This window comes from Chenopodium quinoa, unplaced genomic scaffold, assembly GCF_001683475.1.
Source record: "Chenopodium quinoa cultivar QQ74 unplaced genomic scaffold, ASM168347v1, whole genome shotgun sequence".
In the NCBI taxonomy this organism is placed as follows: Eukaryota; Viridiplantae; Streptophyta; class Magnoliopsida; order Caryophyllales; family Amaranthaceae; genus Chenopodium; species Chenopodium quinoa.
Genome location: NW_018745410.1, coordinates 1,255,861 through 1,279,101, shown reverse-complemented (window position 1 = coordinate 1,279,101; position 23,241 = coordinate 1,255,861). Strand labels below are relative to the sequence as shown.

Sequence of the window (23,241 nt, the reverse complement as noted above, 5' to 3'; positions counted from 1 at the left end):
TGGCAAAAGAAATTTGCGCATCGTTCTTATGCAAGAAGAAAAAGAGTATGTCCTTGATGAGGAAATGCCCGAGGCTCCCAATAAGGAAGTGACGCAGTCTTCCCTTAACCGATGGCAAGTGGTCGATCGGGATGTCAAATGCTTAATGCTAGCCACTATGTCTCCTGAACTTCAGAAAACCTTCTTCCAGAAGGAATCGGCCTATGAGATCATTTCTGAGTTACAGAATATGTTTCAAGAACAGGCTCGAACTGACAGGTTTGAAACCCACAGGCAGATCCTTAAGACTAAGCTCAAGAAAGGAGAGTCAGTCAGCCCACATGTGCTCAAAATGATTGGATTATTTGAGAACATGGGAAGACTTGATGCGGGGTATTCAACTGAAATGGCTATTGACATCATTCTCCATTCCCTTCACCAAGGCTATTACCGGTTCAAGATGAACTACAATATGCATAGCATGGTGAAAACCCTCACCGAGCTTCATGGGATGTTGAAGCAAGCTGAGCAAACGCTCAGGATGAGGGAAAGCATGATATGCTAATGATCAAGAAGTGCAAGCTATTCAAAAGGGCGGGCAAAAAGAAGAAAGGCTTCAAGGGGAAAGGAAAGAAGAACTTTCCTCCTAAGCCAAAAACTACCAGAGACAACAAGGAAAAGATGGTAGCATCTTCTAAGTCTGATTCTGAATGATTCTATTGTAAGAAGAAGGGACATTGGAAGAGAGACTGCCTCATGTTCAAGGAAGATAAGAAGAACGGAACCGTTGCTTCTACATCAGGTATTTAAGTTATAGACTTTAACTTCACTAGCTCAGCTTCATGGGTATTAGATACCGGATGTGGCTCATGACACCTTTGTTCCAATTCAGAGGCACTAAGGAACACTAGGATAGGAAATGGAGCAAGGATTGGTGCTATATCCGTAGGATCTCTTAGTTTGTCTTTGCCCACTAGGATAGTTTTGGAACTTGAAAATGTTTATTGTGTTCCCAACAATACCAAAAACATCATTTCAATTCGGCGTTGGACGCCAAAGGTTTTGAATTTCGAGTTAAAGACACATTATGTTCATTTTATCTCGATAATGTTTTATATGGTACGGCACATTCTGAAAATGGTCTTTATGTGTTGTCTTTAGACAAAGAAGTTTATAGCGTCGATAATCCCACTCAGAAATCGAAGACTACATTTTCTTGTCAAACTTACTTGTGGCATTGTCATCTTGGCCACATTAACATCAAACGCATCAAGAAGCTTCTACAAGAAGGTATTCTTGATTCATTTGATTTAGAATCATTTGAGAATTGTGAAGGATTTTTATTAGGCAAGATGATAAAGCAACCATTCTCCAAGTTGGGAGAAAGGGCCGGTGACTTGTTGGGCCTAATACACACCGATGTATGTGGGCCAATGAGTACACCCGCAAGGAATGGTTATCGGTATTTCATAACCTTCACAGACGACTATAGTATATATGGTTATGTCTATCTAATGTCGCACAAATCTGAATCGTTTGATAAATTCAAGGAATTTCAGAGTTAAGTTGAAAATCAACTTGGCAAGAAAATCAAAGCGCTTCGATCGGATTGAGCTGACGAATATTTGAGCCAAGAATTTCGATGACCATCTGAAAGAACATGGGATACTTTCAGAATTGACACCTCCGGGAACTTCTCAATGGAACGGAGTATCCGAAAGGAGAAATTGAACCTTGTTAGACATGGTACGATCGACTATGGGTCTTAGTGAACTTCCAATCTCCTTCTGGGGACATGCACTTTTAACTGCGGCACTTACACTGAATCGTGCTCCGTCAAAAGCAGTGGAAAAGACTCCATATGAATTATGGACAAATAGACCTCCAAGGTTGTCTTTTCTCAAGATTTGGGGATGCGAAGCATATGTCAAGAAATTCATTTCTGACAAACTTCATCCAAAATCTGACAAGGTTTACTTTGTGGGTTATCCAAAAGAAACCAAAGGGTATTACTTCTACAACAAATCCGAGAACAAAGTGTTTGTTGCTCGTGATGGTGTCTTTTTGGAGAAGGAACATCTTTTCAAAATGACAAGTGGGAGGAAAATCGAACTTGACGAAGTTCGAGAGGACGAGCAACAAGGACAAGTTGACAATCAAAGTGCTCACAAAGCATCTGTTGATATAGGTCAAAACATGCAAAGTCAAACCGATAATGCAAATGCTTAGTCCATTACCCTACATAGGTCAACTCGGCCAAGATCTCAACCTGACAGATATCTCGGTGTTGTATTAACTGAAGATCATGACATCCTAGTAGTGAATGGAGATGAGCCAGCAACCTACAAGCAAGCTATGACGAGCCCCGACTCTCCAAAATGGCAAGAGGCCATGAATTCCGAAATGGACTCCATGTTTGAAAATCAAGTATGGGACTTGGTTGATTTACCCGAAGGTTACACACCTATCGGATGTAAATGGATTTTCAAGTTGAAAACCGACAAAGATAGAAATGTATTCATTTACAAAGATAGAATGGTAGCAAAAGGTTACAGTTAAATTCACGGAGTTGATTATGATGAAACCTTTTCTCTTATTGCAATGCTTAAGTCCGTTCGGATTCTTCTAGCGATTTCTGCATATTACAATTATGGAATATGGAAAATGGACATCAAAACCGCCTTCCTCAATGGAATTTTGAAAGAAACTGTTTACATGACACAGCCTGAAGGTTTTGTCGACCAAAACAATGCTAAGAAGGTATGCAAGCTTAAGAAGTCCATTTATGGGTTAAAGCAAGCGATCAGAAGTTGGAATCTGCGATTCGATGAAGCAATTAGTAAGTTAGGTTTTATCAAGAATCCAGATGAGTCTTGTGTTTACAAGAAGGTCAGTGGGAGTGACATCACCTTCCTAGTCTTATATGTCAATGACATTTTGCTCATTGGAAATAGCATTCCACTGTTAGAGTCTGTAAAGATTTGGCTAGGGAAGTGCTTTTCAATGAAAGACTTGGGAGAGGCTCAGTACATACTAGGAATCAAGATCTATAGGGATAGATCAAAGAGGATGATAGGATTGAGTCAAATTACTTACATCGATAAGGTACTAGCTCAATTCCAAATGGAAGGATCCAAGAGAGAGCACCTACCCATGTCACATGGGATAACCCTAAGCAAGAAGCAGTGTCCAAAGACACCTAATGAGCGATAAAGGATGAGTCGTATTCCATATGCTTCGCTTATCGGATCGACCATGTATGCCATGATATGTACTAGGCCGGATGTATCGTATGCCTTGAGAGCTACGAGCCGATACCAATCAGACCCGGGAGAGGCGCATTGGACTGTGGCCAAGAATATTCTAAAGTACCTAAAATGAAACAAGGATAAATTCCTGGTCTATAGTGGTAAAGATGAATTGGTTGTTGAGGGATATACCGACGCAATCTTCTAGACCGACAGAGACGTCTTCAAGTCATAATCCGGATACATATTATGTCTCAATGGAGGAGCGTTTAGTGGGAAGAGTGCAAAGCAAAGCACAACTGCTAATTCCACAACTGACGCCGAGTACTTGGCAGCATCTGAGGCAGCCAAGGAGGCAGTTTGGATTCGCAAGTTCATTAGGGAACTTGGTGTTGTACCCTCCATCAAGGGTCCAATAGACCTCTATTATAACAACAATGGAGCTATTGCTTAGGCTAGAGAGCCACGAGAACATCAGAAGGTCAAACATGTCTAGAGGCGATTTCACATGATTCGAGAATGGAAGTTAGAGGGTGAAATCAGAATTTGCAAAGTGGGAACGGATGATAATGTAGCTGATCCACTCACTAAACCTTTTTCTCAAGTGAATGACAACAAACACATTGAGGCAATGGGAATCAAGCATATCGTGAACTGGCTTTGATTTCCATATTATAGTGTTTTAATTAAATTTTGGACAATGTTAATGTAAAGCACTATGATGAACCATTCAGTTTTTGGAGTAATTAAATTTTTCATGCAATTTAAATCACTCCGTCTCTATTTAATTGTGGTTTAGAATTAAATAATGAGTCCATTCGATTTTAATAAATATTCAAAATAGGGTAACAAGTCAATGGCTTGGATAAAGAAACACCTATTAAATGAACATTGAATATTTTAATCGAAAATTATCTCTAATCAAGGTAATTTGTTTGTGTACGATTAATGACCATTAGAGATTAGTGTGTAGTATGATTTATAGCACCGTTTCATTTGCTATGAGGATATAAATCATTTGCACAGGTATTGGTTTAGAACTATACTGGATCGACCTATGAGAATACTTTAAGAGATTAAACAATCATCATAAGTATTTTTCTCATTATTACTATTGGAACTCTTTTCCTCGACCATGAGTAGTGGGAGATCTGTTGTTTGAGTACTAGTCCGTTTTTGGTACCGTCAAACGTCTGCCGTAACTGGAGATTATAACGACAGATATCAGGCGGCTAGGTCCTCTTAGTAAGAGAAGCTACTTTACAAGACTGGGAATGTCCCCCTACTAATAATTGGAACATGTCTTGTTGTTTACAAGGCCTCTCGAAGAGCGAGACTGTGAAAATGCATGGCCGTGCTCAGATGGATTTTAGAAATCATCTGCTTATTGAAAGTCAAACTCGGATTTCGAGAAACACTTCTGGATGTAACAGGGATGACGAGTAATCTTACTCTGTAGTTCATGAAAACATAGGAAAGGGGCTATACACTAAATGCTCACTTGTCCGGAAGGACATGTGGGAGATTGAAAGGAAATGGTGTCCTTCGAACAAGTGTATTATTTTGATAGCGGGTTCTAAATTATTAGAATGCTAATATATTCAGTGAGGTCAAGTGATCAGAATGGCTGGGTGGAGGATGCTTCCGATCAGTAATATTAATATAATTAATATTACGGCTTAATCTTAACTGAACCCTTCGGGTCACACCCAAGTAAATATACAAAACGACTCAACAAATTAATTCGGAAGAAATTATTTCGTCGCCCGAGTGTTAAATATTTAGACGTCGAAAATTCAAGCTTAGAGCGTCGAAACCGAGCGTCGAAAGTCGAGTCAAAATAGTAAAAGACGAGACGGTAAATTAGTAATAAATCAACAATGACTAAAATACCCCTCGCATTGGAATCCAGTGTGCTAGGGGATTAGCCTAGCTAGCAGCCCACACCATGTGCGAGGCGTGCTAGCAAGGCACGGCTAGCAGCCGCACCATGTGCGACGCATGCTAGCATAGCACGGCTAGCAGCCCGCAAGCAATGCGTGGCGTGTTGGCGTGCGCTGCTACTAGCAGCCCGCACTAGTGCGTGGCTAGCTAGCAGCGCCACTCGACAGTAGCAGCCCGCACTCTTGTGCGTGAGCGTGCTGGCCTGGGCCGAGCTGGCAGCAGCTAGCAGGCCCGCACGGTGCGGGGCTAGCTGGGTCGTGGCGTAGGGTTGGGTAAAAGGGGAAGCTAGTAAGGAAGCTTGCTTTTTGTGTGGACAAGTGTCACAAGGAGAGGAAGGAGTGGGGAGAAACTATGGTCCTCTTCTCTCCAAGTGGTCCATACTCCTCTTTACATATGACTAGGACACTTGTTGATTTATTACTTGCTTACATATTTAATTTATTTTAGCTTTAAATTAAATTGAGAAATTTCATGTTCCCATATTGATAGGATTGAAATTCTCACTCCCACATTTCTCTATAAATACCAATCTTGGGATTTTGAGAAAAGTGCTTGAGTTGGAGTTAGAAAGAGCATTACATTTTGGCAAAAACTCTTAAACTCCATTAACACTTGGGTTTTGGTCGGACCTTGCTAACTCCAAGGTAACGGACCTTAAAAGTCGTGTTCGTCCTTTGTGGGTGGATACCGTTGGAGGCTCGGCATTTGCGGAGCTAAAGGCTTTCAAGTAAGAGCCTGTATTTGAGGGCGAAGCACGCGTCGAAGGTAAATTCCGGTTATACCCTTCTTTATGTTTTGTTTTGCTTTATGGTTTTATTAATTGCGAGTGGTTCTTGGGTCGGGGTTGTTTTCCGCGGTGAGTCAGACTCACCAAACCCCAACAACATGAATGGTAAAATGCTTTCTAAAATAATTTCACGACAAGGGTACTATTGGTGCACTATGGAACATGATTGCATACAATATGTTAAAAAATGTCCATAGTGCCACTTGTTCGCTAATTTACAACACCTTGCACCATCTGAACTATACAACTCACTTCCCTTTGGCCTTTTTCAACTTGGGGAATTGACATAATTGGAAAAATCTCTCCAACAAGAGCAGGAAGGCACGAGTACATATTAGTAGCCATCGATTACTTCACCAAGTGGATTGAGGCTGCTTCTAACGTGAATATCACTTCTAAACATGTCGCGAAGTTTCTCGAACGAAACATATTTTGTAGATATGGAGTTCCACATGAACTAATTAGTGATCAGGGTTCTCAATTCAAAGCTGAAGTTGAGACCCTCTTAACTCGTTATAAAGTAAAACATCATCACTCATCCCCATACAAACCTCAAATGAATGGACCTGTAGAGTCGGCAAATTTAAATATAACAATCATCATTAAGAAAATGGCAGAAAATTATAAAGACTAGCCGAATAAACTACACTTCGCATTATGGGGTTATAGAACGTCTATACAAACATCAATAGGAGTAACTTCATACTCTTTAGTTTTCGGAATGGACACAATTCAACCAGTTGAACTGGAAATACCATCCCTATGCATCGTACTCGAAAGTAAGCTACCAGAAGCAGAATGAGTAAGAGCGAGGTATGAAGAGCTTTTATTCCTCGATGAACGACGATTAAGAGCTTTGCATCATGTACAAGTCTACCAAAGGCGCATTGCACGTCATTTCAATAAAAGAGTAAAACCCAGAAATACAAAAGAAGGTGACTTTGTACTAAAGGAAGTTAGGGGACCACCAACCGATCCAAGAGGGAAATTCAAACCTAATTGGATTGGTCCCTACCGCGTAATTGAAATCCTATCAGGAGGAGCCTTCAGATTTATGGACATTGGAGGTGATGAAATTCGCCAATTAATAAACATTGATCGACTTAAGAAATATTAAGTATGAAATCCGGATGAACTCGTTCATTAATTCAACCATTTTTATTAGCATTCAATTGAAAGATTCTAAGTGTTATGCACTTTACCGAATAACACGGTAAAGTACATAACACTTGGGGGGATAGTTTAAAATTAATAGACCATCCTAAGTGTTCAGATTTTTTCAAACATCACAAAAAACTCTTCACACTTGGGGGGTAATAAGGCATAATTAAAAAAAAATTTACGAAACACTCGTAATACAGGTGTCGCGCGCAACTTGAATAGTTGCGCGCGGATGTCACGCGCAAAAAATTTAGTTGCGCGCGACAGGCTCGCGCAACATTAGATATTGCGCGCGCCACCTGATGACAAACTGCGAACCTGGATTTTTACGTTTGAACGAAGTTGCGACTTCTACTTACAACAAAAGGAGGGAGTTTATTGAATATAAAATGTACTCAAAAAATAAAAATTAAACTATGATTTAATTCTTTTCAAACAAGGTTTGATTAATTTTTCATTTAATTTCTACCAAAGAGATTAAATAAAAAAAAAATACATAATAAAAAAGCATTAGAACTACGCAATGACCTGATTTCGTAATTCAAATACGTAGGCAATCTTTATGATTTGGTCATATCAAAATATCAAAACATAAAGCTCATTTTATTTCATTCAAATTCCAAAAAACAAAAGACATTGTTGAACTAGATTATAAAAAAAAAAAATAATAATAATTAAAAAAAAACAAACATAGTAGTGATTACACTTTATTCAAAAAAAAAACTAATAACGAAATTGTGTAACACTCTAAGGTTTTATTATGTCCTCAATTGTCACGGACGATGGAGGAGTAGTTTCCATCGCAGTATTCTCAGAAACCTTAGAGCTTTCTCCTACGCTCTTCTTCTTAACCCGTACATTGTTCTTCAATTTGGGGTATTTTCAACCTTTTTCCCTTTTCTGAAGCTTTCGTTAGAGTCCTTTTCGGAGTTTGTTGCGAAGGTTCATTGAGTATCACCCTTGTTGTGCGGGTTTGGAGGGAGCTTTCCTTTTTGTTTCCTTCGAACGCGCCTTAGGAGATGAGAAGTCTAATTTTCTTCTCACTCCTTTGTTTTGGCCACTAGGAGGAGTAGTGGTGGCCTAATGCATCAAAGGCTTAGGTGGATTGCGAGCCGTGGCGGCTTGATATTCAGATCGAGCCTTGTTTAATTCGCCCTTATCCGCCACATTCATTCAAGCTTTGTAAAAGGAAGATAATGCAATACTCGCAGTAGGATTTTGTACTACCCATCTAGGAAGACTTTACCAATATTCCATCCAACGAAAAACTCCCTCGGGTTTAAAAATCACATCTTTAGGGGCATCACAATCTTGCGGGGGAATAATTTATTTCATCCCGTATTGTATCACTACCCTGCAAGGAAAAGTATAAGTAGCACTAGATAGACTTAAAAGCCTAATGTAAGGGCAATTGAGACCGTTCCCAACCATACTATTTATGTTCCACCAAGAAATCACAAAGCGTATATTAGGAACCCTATGATAGAAAAACAACGTCCATTCCTCTTCATTCTTAGGCATGTAAAGGACTCGACCTGCAGGGAATGTCCTTACTCCAATAGCCTCAAGGTTTTGTGGCTGATCAACGATTCGCAAACGCTCCATGAGCCAAATCTAAAAAAAAAAAAAAAAATTAGTTTGCGATTTTTTACCCAAGCAGGTGGCGCGCGCATCAAAACTGGTTGCGCGCGCCGAACGTAGAAGATTGCGCTGATAAACGATGAAAAAAAACTTACGTGTAATAGGAGTGGACTTCCCGTGAAACCGTTTTCGTTAGGGTCTCCTCTAAGGCGATTCAAGCATAGAACGGTTTCCGTCAAAGCCAAAGGAGCGGGTGAATGACATCCCTCTATTTGCTCTACTATGGACACCATGGAATAATCTCCATATTCTTTGCCTGCCCTAAGTAAACAATTAACAACAAGACAATAACATAAAGCACGAATTTTAAAGCGTTGTTTAGTCATGTTGTCACGAGGGGTGACGAAATGTTCAATAAATTGAATCATATTCACGCCTTCTTCAGTTCCTATATTGGTCATATATCATTGTCGGAAAAGACGAAAAATCTTTGGAAGATAGGTTTGGGATCCGACAAGGTAGGCAAATAAGTCACAGGGATAGTATTTGTAGGGAAGCCTAGCAAGGCCTCGAACGCACCGGGTAGTGGGACAATTTCGTCCCCTTTAAACAATAAGAGATGGTGGTTAGAGTCCCAATGGTTGACTGGGGCATGAAGAAAATCAAAATTAATCACTAGTTGCATATAATTCAATAGAGGGTCTAGGTGGTAAATTTTGAAAGCTAGTTTGTCCACGCTTGAAACGGAAGTGACCCATTGCTTCAAACGTTGTTCAAAGGTCTTCACCATTATTCAATACAAAAAAAAGAAAAAAAAAAAAAGAGAGACAGAGAGAGAGTGTGAGAATTTAAAGAGATTAATTCTTTTTAGTTTCTTATGATATTACTAAGAGAATGAATGCGAGATGATCAAAAGCCTACACGAAACCACGTTTAAATAGACCCAAGAGGGGCAAACTTTCGGCAAATTTGGCTCAAAGGAAAGTTCACCAACAGGTCGCGCGCGCAATTCATGAGTTGCGCGCGACATCCGCGCGCAACCAGTTCACATGCGCGCGTCTCCCCTTTCGCAGTATGTGAATTAGATTTATTTTCGTATTTTGGCTTACAAAATGACGGAATCTTCACAAAATCTTAAGCCAAATCATAAGCTTGCCTTTTAGCCCTTTATGTCTCTTTTCTTTCCTACTTTCTTATTTTCTTTTTTTTATTATTTTTTTACTTCCTTATTTTCTTTTTTTTATTTTCTTTTTTCTTCTTTCTCTTTTTCTTACTTTTTGCTTTCTTTTCTCCTTCTTTTTTTGAGTATTGGTTATTTTTTCAAGGGGGTAATTCGGGAACTCTTTCCCTCCCTCGAAATTTTTTTGCTTTTTTTAATAATAAAAAAAAATCATAAATACTTACACATGGAAACAAAAAAAATAATAATAATGATGACACATATACAAATGTTCATATGTACAACAATGCAAAAAAAATATATGTACATCTGTTTCCTAAAATAAATAATAATATGTGTACAAAAGGAATCAGGGTGCTCGACAATTACTAGACGGTTGTTGCACCTCCTGAAAATCCAAAACGAAGATTAATACATGAAATGTAATAACTTCGTTGAAAAGAAAAGAAATAAAACTTACTGCGATCATCCGATGATCACGGCATGACAAAGTCATGAGGACTCTCCGTTGAGTAGCTCGAAAAGCACGTATAGTCCTCACCATGCCGTTCACGGTCTCCCGCGGAACCTGTTCCAAGAATACAAGGACAGTTAGTAAACAAATGTATATGAAACAAAAAATAAATAGAAATGTTTAAATACATATACAAAAAAGACATATCGATTCAACCGCTCAGGTAAAAACGGTATCCCCTCATCATCCTCCGTTGCTGGAAGGATCTCACGAATTATTGATCCGACCGCAACGGTATACGTGATCTCCGCTGTAGGAGGCACCCAACCACCCAGCTCAGCCCGCTAAAAATATATATATATGACAAAAAATGATAAAAGGGTCAAAGTTCCGAAAAAAAAATAGAAACAAGAAAAAGAGAGAATTAGAGTACTAACCAGAACAAAAGCTGGAAAAGGAGTCAGCCTGGATGCAATGAAAGCTAGATAAGAAACATCCGGCAGCACCAGCTGCTTCGCTGGATAACTAAGGAACGCCTGAGCTCGATCCTCTGTAGATAGCAAATCCGGACGTAACATCGGGATCGGAGGATCCGCAGGAACCAAAGGCTCCTCGGGCGAAAATTGCTAGAAAACACGCTCGCCTAAAAACCAAGCGTCTGTTCTATGGAGCAGCGGGAGTCCCAGATAGAGGTCCCGGAAACGGAAACGAATCATGCCAGACCGAATAACCTCAGGGACTCCGACGATCAAACTCCAAGGACGAAGATCGATCTATAAAATACAATCACATGAAAATCATCAAAATAGAATAATAATAATAATAATATATAGAGAAAAATACACATGTGTTGTCAAAATACTCACTGACGCACGAGTCGCCAAAAGAATCCTCTGGCGAAAGTCGTCGACTAAAGTGGCTCGCCTTTTCCTAATCGTGGCCAGTCGATGGCTGATAGGAAAGCAAGCAGCCCCAAGCACTCTAGGGGCTAAAAAAGGCAGGTACGAGTATCCCCAAGCCTAAATGAAAGACGAAAAATAATAATCTTAAAGAAAAATTAATAAATTAAAAGAAAGTTTAAAGTATGTACCTCAAGGATACGACCATGTCATGTCAAGGAGATCCGAGGCACCTCAGTAGTTGCCGCAGGATTCATCATCCGGGTCGCTTTTCCCATAGTTGTAAGCATACGGGCATACGACACCTCCGCCCAATTCAGGTTACCTACTAGCCCCAATTCATCGAGGCAAATAAGTAGCCCGATAGAGAAACGCTCTCCCTGATCACTCAAAAGAGTGGTGGAAAGAACGTGGGCAATGTATATCCGAGCCAACGGCTCAGGTGTACACTGCAAGTCAACCTCGTCAGCCGACAACTTGTCGGCAAGAACCAAGTACGGACAAGATTGAGCATACGTGAGGACCGCCGCCAGACGGTCCCCCTCGAGATCACTCCATCTCGCGTCTGACCCCGTTACAAACCCTAGAACTACAAGCTCGCCTACAAAAGGAAAACCCATAATCATAGAGAAGTCGTAAAGGGTAACCGTCATCTCTCCCCACAGAAAGTGAAAAGTGTAAGTGGAATCTCACCAAAACTCCAGCAATCCGCGAAGGAAAGCTAACAAAGCAGCCTAACTCCAAAAGTCCCGAAGAGCTGCCAGCGGGCGGCTGATCCTTGAAAGCTCCACGATCACCTTTACCACCTCGGGTAAGCTCTCAAAACGGGTCCGCAGGTTGCCAGAGCCGTATAGACGCATGCTAGACTCACTCTATGAAAAAGTCAAAATAATAAAACGGCTATGGTTTGAAAAGAAAAAAAAATGACAAAAAAGAAGGCGCAAGAAACTCACGATGCCGTGCCACCCTCTGACCGAGACATGATGGTCAGGGTCCCACTTAAGGACCGTAGGGTCCCATTTAGGAGGAGCCTCCCAAACCACATCCTCTTGGCGACGTCGATCGGCCGCGACGCGTCGCTCTCGAACCTCCTCACAAGGACGGGTCACCCTCTTTCGAGGGCGAGCTTCCTCGTCAGGACCTACTAAGATCTCCTCAGCATCGACGAATGGAGGCGAGTCCATGCTATGATATGTAGAGTTTCTTTATTAGTTTATTTTTCCTAAACTAAGCTAATATACGTGTTCTAGATTCATTTCGGCAAGCATAACAGCTGGCGATAGGGCAAAACACAAAAATCGAATGCCACCCATACTTGGGGGCTAAGATACCTGCAGTCAAACTCAGTAAATGGGGGCTTTTAACACCCCCAAAAGCCATCCTATACCAGTTTCAACTAAGCATTCAAGGGATTTCATTTCAAAATCTCAAAGAATCAACTAATCCCTAGGCAAATAATAATAGCATTAACACGATTATCGTCTACCAAACAATCTTGAAGTTCGAATATGGCAAAAATAGGCCAAGTGTACACTTGGTGCCAATTTTTTGGATTCAGAATTTTCAAAATATTAGTTATGAATGTAAAACTAGTTCTAATACTACAATTACTTCATAATTAACAAGTATAACCAAAATAACCAAACAAAATAACAGAAAATCAAACCAAATTCGAGTAGAATTACAAAAAAACGCACTCAAATGAAGAAATGCTCATACAAGGTTCAATACGTAACCATTTTTCATGAAATTTGTTGCAAAACACTCCTTAAGCATAGCATGACACCATAGAGCAAACAATTTCAAGAATAATGGACTGAATCGAAAACCACCAAATTCAAAATTTGGAGTTGAACAATTCAAAAACTGTTCAAATTCAGCTGGAAAAGAACAAGTTTTAGCAAAAAACTTACATTGGATTATGGAAAATGTGAATTAAGGACGAAATTTGCTTCCTTTAGCTTCGAAAATCGCAAGAAACCGAGCTCTTTAGAGAGAGAAAGAAGCGAAAATAGAAGTAGGATAATTGTTAACTCGAATGAACAATACAAGAGGGGGGGTGAATTGTATTGTCGAGGAACTAGGGTAGATTTTGCAGAATTCTTGAAGAAACTTAAACAAAAACTTTATAGTGCAAGAGAGATTTTACGTGGAAAACTTCTTGGCCCTAATCAAGAAGAAAAACCACGACCAAAAGGGATTTTAATCACCACTCTTAATAATAATACGGCAAACAACCTATTACAAATTAAGACTTCTAAACTCAAGTTCCTCTACGAACTTAGGTTCCCCCTCAACTGATCCCTCAATCAGTTGAGCTCTCGAATCTCTCTCTTTCTCCTTGCTTCACTCAAAGCAATTTCACACTCTAGAGTTTACCAAAACTCTACCCCAATACAACTCAAGATAAAACTTCTAAGATGCTAAGTACAAAGACACTCAAGGACTTAAGTGGATTTTTGACTCTTTTAGAAAAGCTAAGAATCGTAATGCTCAAGTGTGTTTTTCAACACAGAAAACTGATCCTATTTATACAGGAGGAAAGCAGTTGAAAACCTTATGTTTTCCTTAGCTCCCACTATACCACAACTTCCATGAAATAAGGAAGTGCAGTTCGTGGATGCTTGGGCAGCAAGCTGAAGCACACAATAAGGAAGTGATTCCTTTATTTTCTCAACCACCTTTACCAAGTAAAAGTCGTTTTAAAAATAGTTTTACCAAGTCAGATTTTCCAAAATATTAGGAAAAAATCAGAACAGAAAATCTTTTAATAAATAAGCTATTTTTACTTAAAAGATATTTTTCTGAAATAAAATTAAATCTTTGTTAAAGAAAGGAAAAATAAAATATTTATAAACTGAAATTAAATCCACTTAAATCATATCAATTAACAATGTACTTAACATATATACAAGAAGCCTAAAATAAATAATAAAGATACAATAGACTCCTTGGAACACAGTGAAGCTTCGACTCTGGAGCTTCAGTTCCTCACTCAAGGAACTTGGCTTCTGATTGTCTTCTATGCTCGTCCATAGCTCATCCTTTGGACTTGTTACATGCTCCATTCTAACTCTAGAACTTTGTTGCATATAAAACCTGTCAATACATCAAAGCTAATAGACAAAAGTTAAAGCCCCTATGGGTTTGCTTAGGTTCCTTGAGTCATCATCAAAACTTAAGATCAACAACATTCCCCCTTTTTTATGAATGAAAAACCTAAGAAAACTCACAAAATAAAAAATTTTAAAAGACAATCAGAATGAAATTTATAGTTATACCTTCTATTTTAAACGGATGGAGAGCTTGTCAACAATTGGGTTTACCTTCTTTTCCCCCTTTTGGCGTTCATCAAAATTAATGCACACAAATATACATATCTAAACACAGCACCATTTTATTGGTTTGTGTCCAAAGCATAGAACAAAGCACATATAGGCAGAAATAGTATGCAAATAGTCATAAAGCAAGCAAGTAACATCCATATAAACAAACTGATGTTCCTCATGAACATCAAAAACAAAAGAAAATACCCTGTTTAATTGTTTACCGACCAAAAGAAGCAAAATAAACCAAGTTTAATACAGACCAAGATTAAAATATAGTTTGATATATGAGATAGGCAGAAAATAGGATTAGGCTGTAGGGGCTGGGGTCTTGTGCTCTTCTTCTGTTTCCTCAGCAACTTCTTCTTCAACAACAATCTCTTCCAGCTTCTTCAACAACTCAGCCTGGCCTTGAGAGAGAATTAAAGTGCTTTCCTTCATTGCTGAGGTGAGTTCCTTAAAAGCATGCACCAGGTCTCCTACTAGCCTCTCAAGAGCTCCAATCCTCAGGAGCAGAGTTGGTTGAGCATCAGACAACAGCTTGACAACATCTTTGAGTGCCTTCAGTTCCAAGGTGAACTCATAGAACCAAAGGCAGCAAAACCTGTACCTGCACTTACTGGAGCAGAACGAGTGATAGATTCCTGCATAAATATGCCCTGTTCCCCCTGAACAAAGGCTTTCTCTTCACTGAGATCCACAAAAGAAGTTGGAGCCTCAGCTTTCGTTTTTGGCTTAACAGCCAACCTAATGCTCTTCCTTTTCCTAGCACCATAAGCATTACTTTTCCTGCCCTTCTTTTCAGAACATTCTTCTTTTTCCTTATTTTCTTCCTCTCCCTCATTTTCCTCTTCTTCCAGCCATTTGTCCAACTCCTCTTCCTCAGTCAGAACCTTAACTCCTTCCTTAGCCTTAGGAGTTTGTTTAGGAAGGAATTGGGTAATACCATCAACAACATGCAAGTTTCTGCTTTCAAGGGTTTTGGGTTGAACAAAATGATTGGTTTGTAGTTTGATATGTTCATAGTTCTCCACAGAAATACCAAAACTCTCAATGAGAGTAATGATCAGATTTGCATATCCAACCTTCAAATGGTTTGCAAGACAGTGGGTGAGGTGTTTTATCATGATGGAAGGGAAATTGATTTGTATTTTGTTTTCAAGGCAGTACATTAGCATAGCATCAAGGTGGTTAGCCTCATGCCTGTGCTGAGTTCTTGGAACAATGGCTAAATGCACAAAGATAAACAATAGTTTTTGAATGGGAGAGAACATATTATGATTAGTTTGAACTTTAGACACCTTTCAACCAATTGATTCCACAATATCTTCTATGGGCACATCACCTACACTTTTATCAGTATCTCCTTTAAAATATTCATCAAACCCCTCATTCGGAGTTCCAAAGATAGCACATAAATAATCAGCATCAAAACTAATTTTCTTATTTTTAACTCTTGATACACAAACACCATCATAATTCTTAAAATTTGCACAGAATTCTTTCAAAGGAGCATGAGCAAGCACATTATTGTAACTTTCACTAAATAGTTGCACCCAATTTTGAGCCTCTAAGATTTCAAGTAATTCAGAATACTTACTTACTTCACACCATGGCAAGTTGATGCAGAAACCATGAATGAAGCGTTCAGAGCTTGCTTCGACTTTCTTTTGAAATGGAGACTTTTCCAACTGAATTCTTTCTCCTAATTCCTCCCAGCTCTGATCCTCAAGTTCCTCCAGCTTTCGTTTCTTTGACTCATCAGGCAAGTTCTTTGGTTTTTCAACAGAGGGTTTTGTTTAATTCTCTTGCTCGATATCCATGGGTGAATCTTTTTGAGGGGTAACTTGAGGTTTTTTTGAAACATCCATGGGTGAATTCGCTGAATCGGTAAAATGTAGGGTGTATTTTACAGAGTGAGGAGGTGAGGAACAGTGTGTAGGGTTTGGTGTCATTTTATAGGGGTGGAATTTTAAGGGATAAAAGGGTCGGTGGAAGAATGTGGAAGGTTAATTGAATAGTGCAGGTGTCGTTTGATGAAGGATAGAGAAATTACTTTTAACTTGGTCAGTTTAAAGAATTAATGTGACTTGACATGAAAGGTCTAGGTAAGTTATCAGAAACTTTGAATTGAATGCAAATAGTCACGGGTATTTAATCAACAATTTTTTTGAGAGATGAATTTGAATTTTAAAAGATAAGAAATGAGAAATAATTCAAAATAAAAGATAAGATTTTAAGAGATAAAATTAATCAACTGATTAGTTAATTAATTCTCAAAAAGATAGAACAAAATCTTATAGATTATTTCGGAGGAACTAGGAACAAATCAACATAGTTTGTTATAACATAGACATGCCAAATGCAATTTGATTTCTTCACATACAGCCACAATCCCATATGTAATGCCATACATTCTAATGCTTAGGACTATGTTTTCACATATTCATATTGTGTAAGATACATATAATGCATGCATGATTGACTTATACCTTGGGGAACTTGAGGTCTTCTTAACTCAATTGTATCATACCAAGTTCCATGCGCATCTTTTCAAATTTGTCCCTGCTCAAAGGCTTAGTAAGAATGTCAGCAATTTGATTTTCAGTTTCACAAAAATCTAACTTAATTAAGCCTTTTTCCACATTATCCTTAAGGAAATGATGTCGTATGTGAATATGTTTCACACGAGAATGATGAACTGGATCTTTTGAAATGAATATGGCACTAGTATTATCACAATAAATAGGAATGCAATTATACTTCATACCATAATCTCTTAGTTGTTGTTTTATCCAAAGTACTTGAGAACAGCAGGCAGCAGCTGCCACATATTCAGCTTCAGCACTTGACAAGGCCCGAGAAACTGAATCATTCCTGAAGTACTCTTCCTATTCACCAAATCTCCTGCATAGTTAGCATCTGCAAAACCTTTTAAATCAAAAGTATCACTTCTAGGATAGAAGAGACAAAGATGGTAAGTTCCTTTGAGATATCGTAGGATCCTTTTTACTGATGTAAGGTGTGACTCCTTAGGATTAGATTGAAACCTTGTACATAAGCCAACACTAAATGCAATATCAGGTCTGCTAGCAGTTAAGTATAAAAGGGATCCAATCATACCTCTGTATTTGGTTTGATCTACACTAGTTCCTTGTAGATCTTCATCTAACCTTGTGCCTGTTCCCATTGGAGTATGGTTGGTCTTTGCTTGGTCAAGGTTATATTTCTTCAGCAGTTCCTTGACATACTTTTGTTGGTGAATTGCAATACCTCTTTCAGTTTGTTTGATTTGTAGTCAAAGAAAGAAGTTGAGTTCCCCCATCATGCTCATCTCAAATTCACCACTCATTAGCTCAGCAAAGTACTTGCACAAGTTTTCGTTAGTTGCTCCAAAAATAGTATCATCAACATATATTTGAACAACTAGTAAGTCAGTTCCTTCAGATTTTAAAAACAAAGTTTTATCTACTTTACCTCTTTTAAAATCATTTTGAAGAAGGAACTTAGAGAGCCTCTCATACCAAGCTCTAGGTGCTTGTTTCAGCCCATAAAGAGCTTTATCAAGCTTAAAAACATGATTAGGAAATTAGGGATTTTCAAAACCAGGAGGTTGTTCCACGAACACCTCTTCTTCAAGAAAACCATTTAAGAAAGCACACTTAACATCCATTTGATATAGTTTGAAACCCATAAAAGAGGCAAAAGCAATTAAGATTCTAATAGCTTCTAGTCTAGCAACAGGAGCAAAAGTTTCTTCAAAGTCAATACCTTCTTGCTGATTATAGCCCTTCACAACAAGTCTTGCTTTGTTTCTCACAATTGTTCCATATTCATCCAGCTTGTTCCTGAATACCCACTTGAGCCCTATAACCTTTTTGTATTTAGGTTTCTCTTCAAGATGCCAAACCTTGTTCCTTTCGAACTCATTGAGTTCATCTTGCATGGAAATTATCCAGTCAGCATCCTTTAGTGCTTCATCATGATTCCTTGGCTCAATAATGGATAGGAAGGCTTGAAAGGCACAGAAGTTCCTCAACTGTGATCTGGTCTGAGTTCCTCTACCAATATCACTTATAATAAGGTCTGTTGGATGAGAGCCTCGATATCTGAATGGCTTTGGTTGATTTTCTCTGGCAGGAACTCCTATTTGAGGCACTTCTTCTTCAGTTTCTTCTCCATTTTCCTTGTTTCCAAGTTCTCCATGATCTTGTTCCTCCGGGTTTTCTTGATTTGGAACTTCAACATTTTCTGTATGTTCTTGCTCAGGTTCCTCTCTTACTTCCTTGGTTTGCTTGGAGGTTTCTTCATCTTCTTCCCTATCTCTAATCATACCAATTTCATAATCATTATTGTCTTGTTCCTGCACATTCATAAACATATTAGATTCATCAAATATCACATGAATGCTTTCTTCTACACACAATGTACTTTTATTGTAAACTCTGTAAGCTTTGCTATTTGATGCATAGCCAAGGAACACAGCTTCCTCACTTCTTTCATCAAATTTTCTTATGTTCCTTTTCCCATTATTATGAACAAAGCACCTGCATCCGAAAGCTCGAAAGTGAGAAATATTGGGTTTCCTGCCCTTAAACAGTTCATAAGGAGTCTTATTTATGATTGGTCTCATCATAACTCTGTTAATAATATAACATGCAGTATTAATAGCTTCAGCCCAGAAGTTTCTTGGAAGACCACTTGCTATGAGCATAGTTCTTGCCATGTCTTCTAGAGTCCTGTTCTTCCTTTCAACTACTCCGTTCTGTTGAGGAGTTCTTGGGGCTGAAAAGTTATGATCCATGCCATTTTCTATGTAAAAGTCATCGAATCTTGAATTCTCAAACTCAGTTCCATGATCTGATCGAATGTGGATAATTTGATTTCCACTTGACTTCTGTACTCTTTTGGCAAAGGACACAAATTCATCAAAAGTTTCATCCTTTCTAGACAGAAAAATCACCCAAGTAAATCTAGAAAAATCATCAATAATAACTAAAACATATTTCTTTCCACTTCTACTTTGAACACGCATGGGACCACACAAATCCATATGAATTAGCTCCAATGGCTTTGTGGTGCTGACCATGTTTTTGCTTTTAAAAGAAGACCTGACTTGCTTGCCTCTCACACATGCATCACAGATATGTTGTATGAGGAACTTGACTGAGGGAAGCCCTACAACCAAATCCTTGCTCTAAGTTTATCCATGAGTGAGAAGCTAGCATGTCCAAAACGTTTATGCCATAATAAGGGATCATCATTAATGGCACTCAAGCAGGTAAGGTTGTTCCTTGGAACAGAATTTAGATCCACAATGTATGTGTTCCCTTTTCTAGTTCCTTCAAGAACAACCCTTCCTGTTTTATCATTAATGATGTTGCATGAATCAGAGGTAAAACTTACAGAGTTTCCTTTATCACAAAATTGTGATATGCTTAGCAAATTGTGCATCAAACCTTCGACCAAAAGTACATTTTCTATTGAATGAGAACTGGACCTTCCTACTTTTCCTTTAGCAATTACTTCACCCTTTTTGTTGTCTCCAAAGGTCACAGTTCCTCCTAGACAGGCCTCTAGTGAGAGAAACTTTGATTTATCTCCTGTCATATGCTTTGAACAACCACTGTCGAGGTACCACGTGTTGTTCCCCCTCACTAGGACCTGCAAAAGAACTTATTGGTTAGATTCAGGAACCCAGCTTTCCTTGGGTTCCTTGGACGTTGAAGCAATATCAGATTTCTTTACCCAAACTTGCCTAACATTCTTACTAACAGACTGTTCCTTCTTGTTACACGTGGCAACAAGATGACCAGTTTTACCACAGAAGGTACATCTTTTATAACTAGGTAGGTCTACATATTTTTTCTTGCCCTTATGCTTAGAACGTATGAATCCTAGACCTTAAGTTCTTTTGGTTTGAGCATTCTCTATCCACTTAGGAATTCCAAACTGGCTAATGTTTCTTTCTTTTCGAAGCTCAAGTTCCTTCTCCGATTTTGCCTTTTCAATTCTTAACTCGTCAAGATCACATTTTAATTTTTCAAAATCCTCATTAAATTTAGGCAAAGATTCAGAGGAGGAACTTGGAGACACTTCAGCATTAGCAAGTTTGTATTGAGTCAGTTCTACATTAACCATGATATTTTCAAACTTGAGTTTCTCATTCATTTCTTTTAAGAGAAGATTTTTGTCAAAAAGTTCAAAAAATCTACTTTGAACATCAGTTCGTTGATTCTCAATCCACGTACAGTGTTCCTTGCAGACTTTGAGAGCTCTTTGACTTTCACCTAGACGAATACTAGTGTGAGTCCAGTCATCTTCCAATTCAAATAATAAATCAATGAGAGCATCTTTAGTATAATTTTTAAGCACATTAGGATCAAGGAATACCTCTTTAGCAAGCTCATCGTTGTAAGCCTTTTCATCACGTTTGGCCATCAGACATAGATGGGTTGTTTCTTCTTCAGGTTGTTTCTCTTCATCCTCACTTTCAGAATCTCCCCAGGCAGCAATCATAGCCTTCCTAATGTCTGTTTTATTGAAAGGAGTTTTGTTGTAGTTGCTCTTAACTTGTTCCTTTGCCTTCCCTTTACCTTTCTCTATATCCCAAAGTGGACACTCACGAATAAAGTGTTCTAGAGATCCACATTTGTGACAACCAGAGTCAGTTTTTGAAGTAGAGGGTTTCTTGGTGAAGTTCCTTGACTTGTTGTTTTGGTTGAACATTCTTTTGAACCTTCTCACCAGCATAGCAGCCTCTTCTTCATCGACTTCAGAGTCTTCTTGATCTTCAGCTTTGAGAGCCAAGCCTTTTCCACGGTTTCCTTCATTGTTGCTTGTTCCTAGGTGCAACTCATGATTTATGAGGGAACCAGCAAGTTGCTCAATATTGAACTTTGTGAAGTCCTTTGTTTCTTGTAAGGCTGTTACCTTGGCTCTCCATCTTTCATCTTGGGGGAGGCTTCTTGGAACTTTTCTGACCTGCTCATCAATAGGGATTTGCTTTCCAAGAGAAACAAGCTCATTAGTAATGTTAGTAAATCTAGTTAACATTTCCTGAATTGATTCTTTTGGTTGCATTTCAAACCGTTCATATTTTGACATAAGCAAGTCAATCTTAGAGCGTTTTACTTCGTTAGTTCCTTCATGAGTGACTTGAAGTAAATCCCAAATTTCTTTAGCATTTTTACAACCCATAACACGGTTGTGTTCATTGGGTCCAAGTCCACAATGAAGTAATTTAACAGCAAGTGCATTAATTTCAATTTTCTCAAAATCTTCCGTATCAAATTCAAACATGGGTTTAGGTACTACCTCATTTTCACCAGTGGTTTTGGTAATTTCGAAATCAACAACTTCGATCACTCTCCAAACCTGGTAGTTGTCGGCTTTGATAATAATCTCCATCCTGTTCTTCCAATAGGTGTAGAATTTTCCATTGAACATAGGAGGACGCTGCGTAGAGTAACCTTCTTCCAGTTTCTCGTGATTGTTCATCTTGATTCCAGGAACTTAACTAGTCAGGGTTTCCTGATTTCTTCGAGGAACCAGCTCTGATACCAATTGTTGACTCGAATGAACAATACAAGAGGGGGGCTGAATTGTATTGTCGAGGAACTAGGGTAATTTTTGCGGAATTCTTGTCGAAACTTAAACAAAAAACTTTAAAGTGCAAGAGAGATTTTACGTGGAAAACTTCTTGGCCCTAATCAAGAAGAAAAACCACGACCACAAGGGATTTTAATCACCACTCTTAATAATAATAGGGCAAACAACCTATTACAAATTAAGACTTCTAAACTCAAGTTCCTCTACGAACTTAAGTTCCCCCTCAACTGATCCCTCAATCAGTTGAGCTCTCGAATCTCTCTCTTTCTCCTTGCTTCACTCAAAGCAATTTCACACTCTAGAGTTTACCCAAACTCTACCCCAATACAACTCAAGATAAAACTTCTAAGATGCTAAGTACAAAGACACTCAAGGACTTAAGTGGATTTTTTACTCTTTTAGAAAAGCTAAGAATCGTAATGCTCAAGTGTGTTTTTCAAAAAAGAAAACTGATCCTATTTATACAGGAGGAAAGCAGTTGAAAACCTTACGTTTTCCTTAGCTCCCACTATACCACAACTTCCATGAAATAAGGAAGTGCAGTTCGTGGATGCTTGGGCAGCAAGCTGAAGCACACAATAAGGAAGTGATTCCTTTATTTTCTCAACCTCCTTGACCAAGTAAAAGCCGTTTTAAAAATAGTTTTACCAAGTCAGATTTTCCAAAATATTAGGATAAAATCAGTATAGAAAATCTTTTAATAAATAAGATATTTTTACTTAAAAGATATTTTTCCGAAATAAAATTAAATCTTCGTTAAAGAAAGGAAAAGTAAAATCTTTATATACTGAAATTAAATCCACTTAAATCCTATCAATTAACAATGTACTTAACATATATACAAGAAGCCTAAAATAAATAATAAAGATACAATAGACTCCTTGGAACACAGTGAAGCTTCGACTCTGGAGCTTCAGTTCCTCACTCAAGGAACTTGGCTTCTGATTGTCTTCTATGCCCGTCCATAGCTCATCCTTTAGACTTGTTCCATGCTCCATTCTAACTCTAGAACTTCGTTGCATATAAAACCTATCAATACATCAAAGCTAATAGACAAAAGTTAAAGCCCCT

The 23,241-nt window shown here is 38.6% G+C and overlaps 1 protein-coding gene across 1 annotated transcript; it reads right to left on the bottom strand.

Annotated features, from left to right (window-relative positions):
- Positions 1 to 20,463: 20,463 nt before the first annotated feature.
- LOC110713184 lies at positions 20,464 to 22,059 on the bottom strand. Its single transcript, XM_021891649.1, has one exon. It carries the CDS (start codon positions 22,057 to 22,059, stop codon positions 20,464 to 20,466), a length of 1,596 nt encoding a protein of 531 aa, XP_021747341.1.
- Between the last annotated feature and the right edge of the window lie 1,182 nt (positions 22,060 to 23,241).

Bases quoted from the DNA above. Each gene is read 5' to 3' on its own strand.
- LOC110713184 (XM_021891649.1), bottom strand. From the start codon at position 22,059: ATGAACAATCACGAGAAACTGGAAGAAGGTTACTCTACGCAGCGTCCT.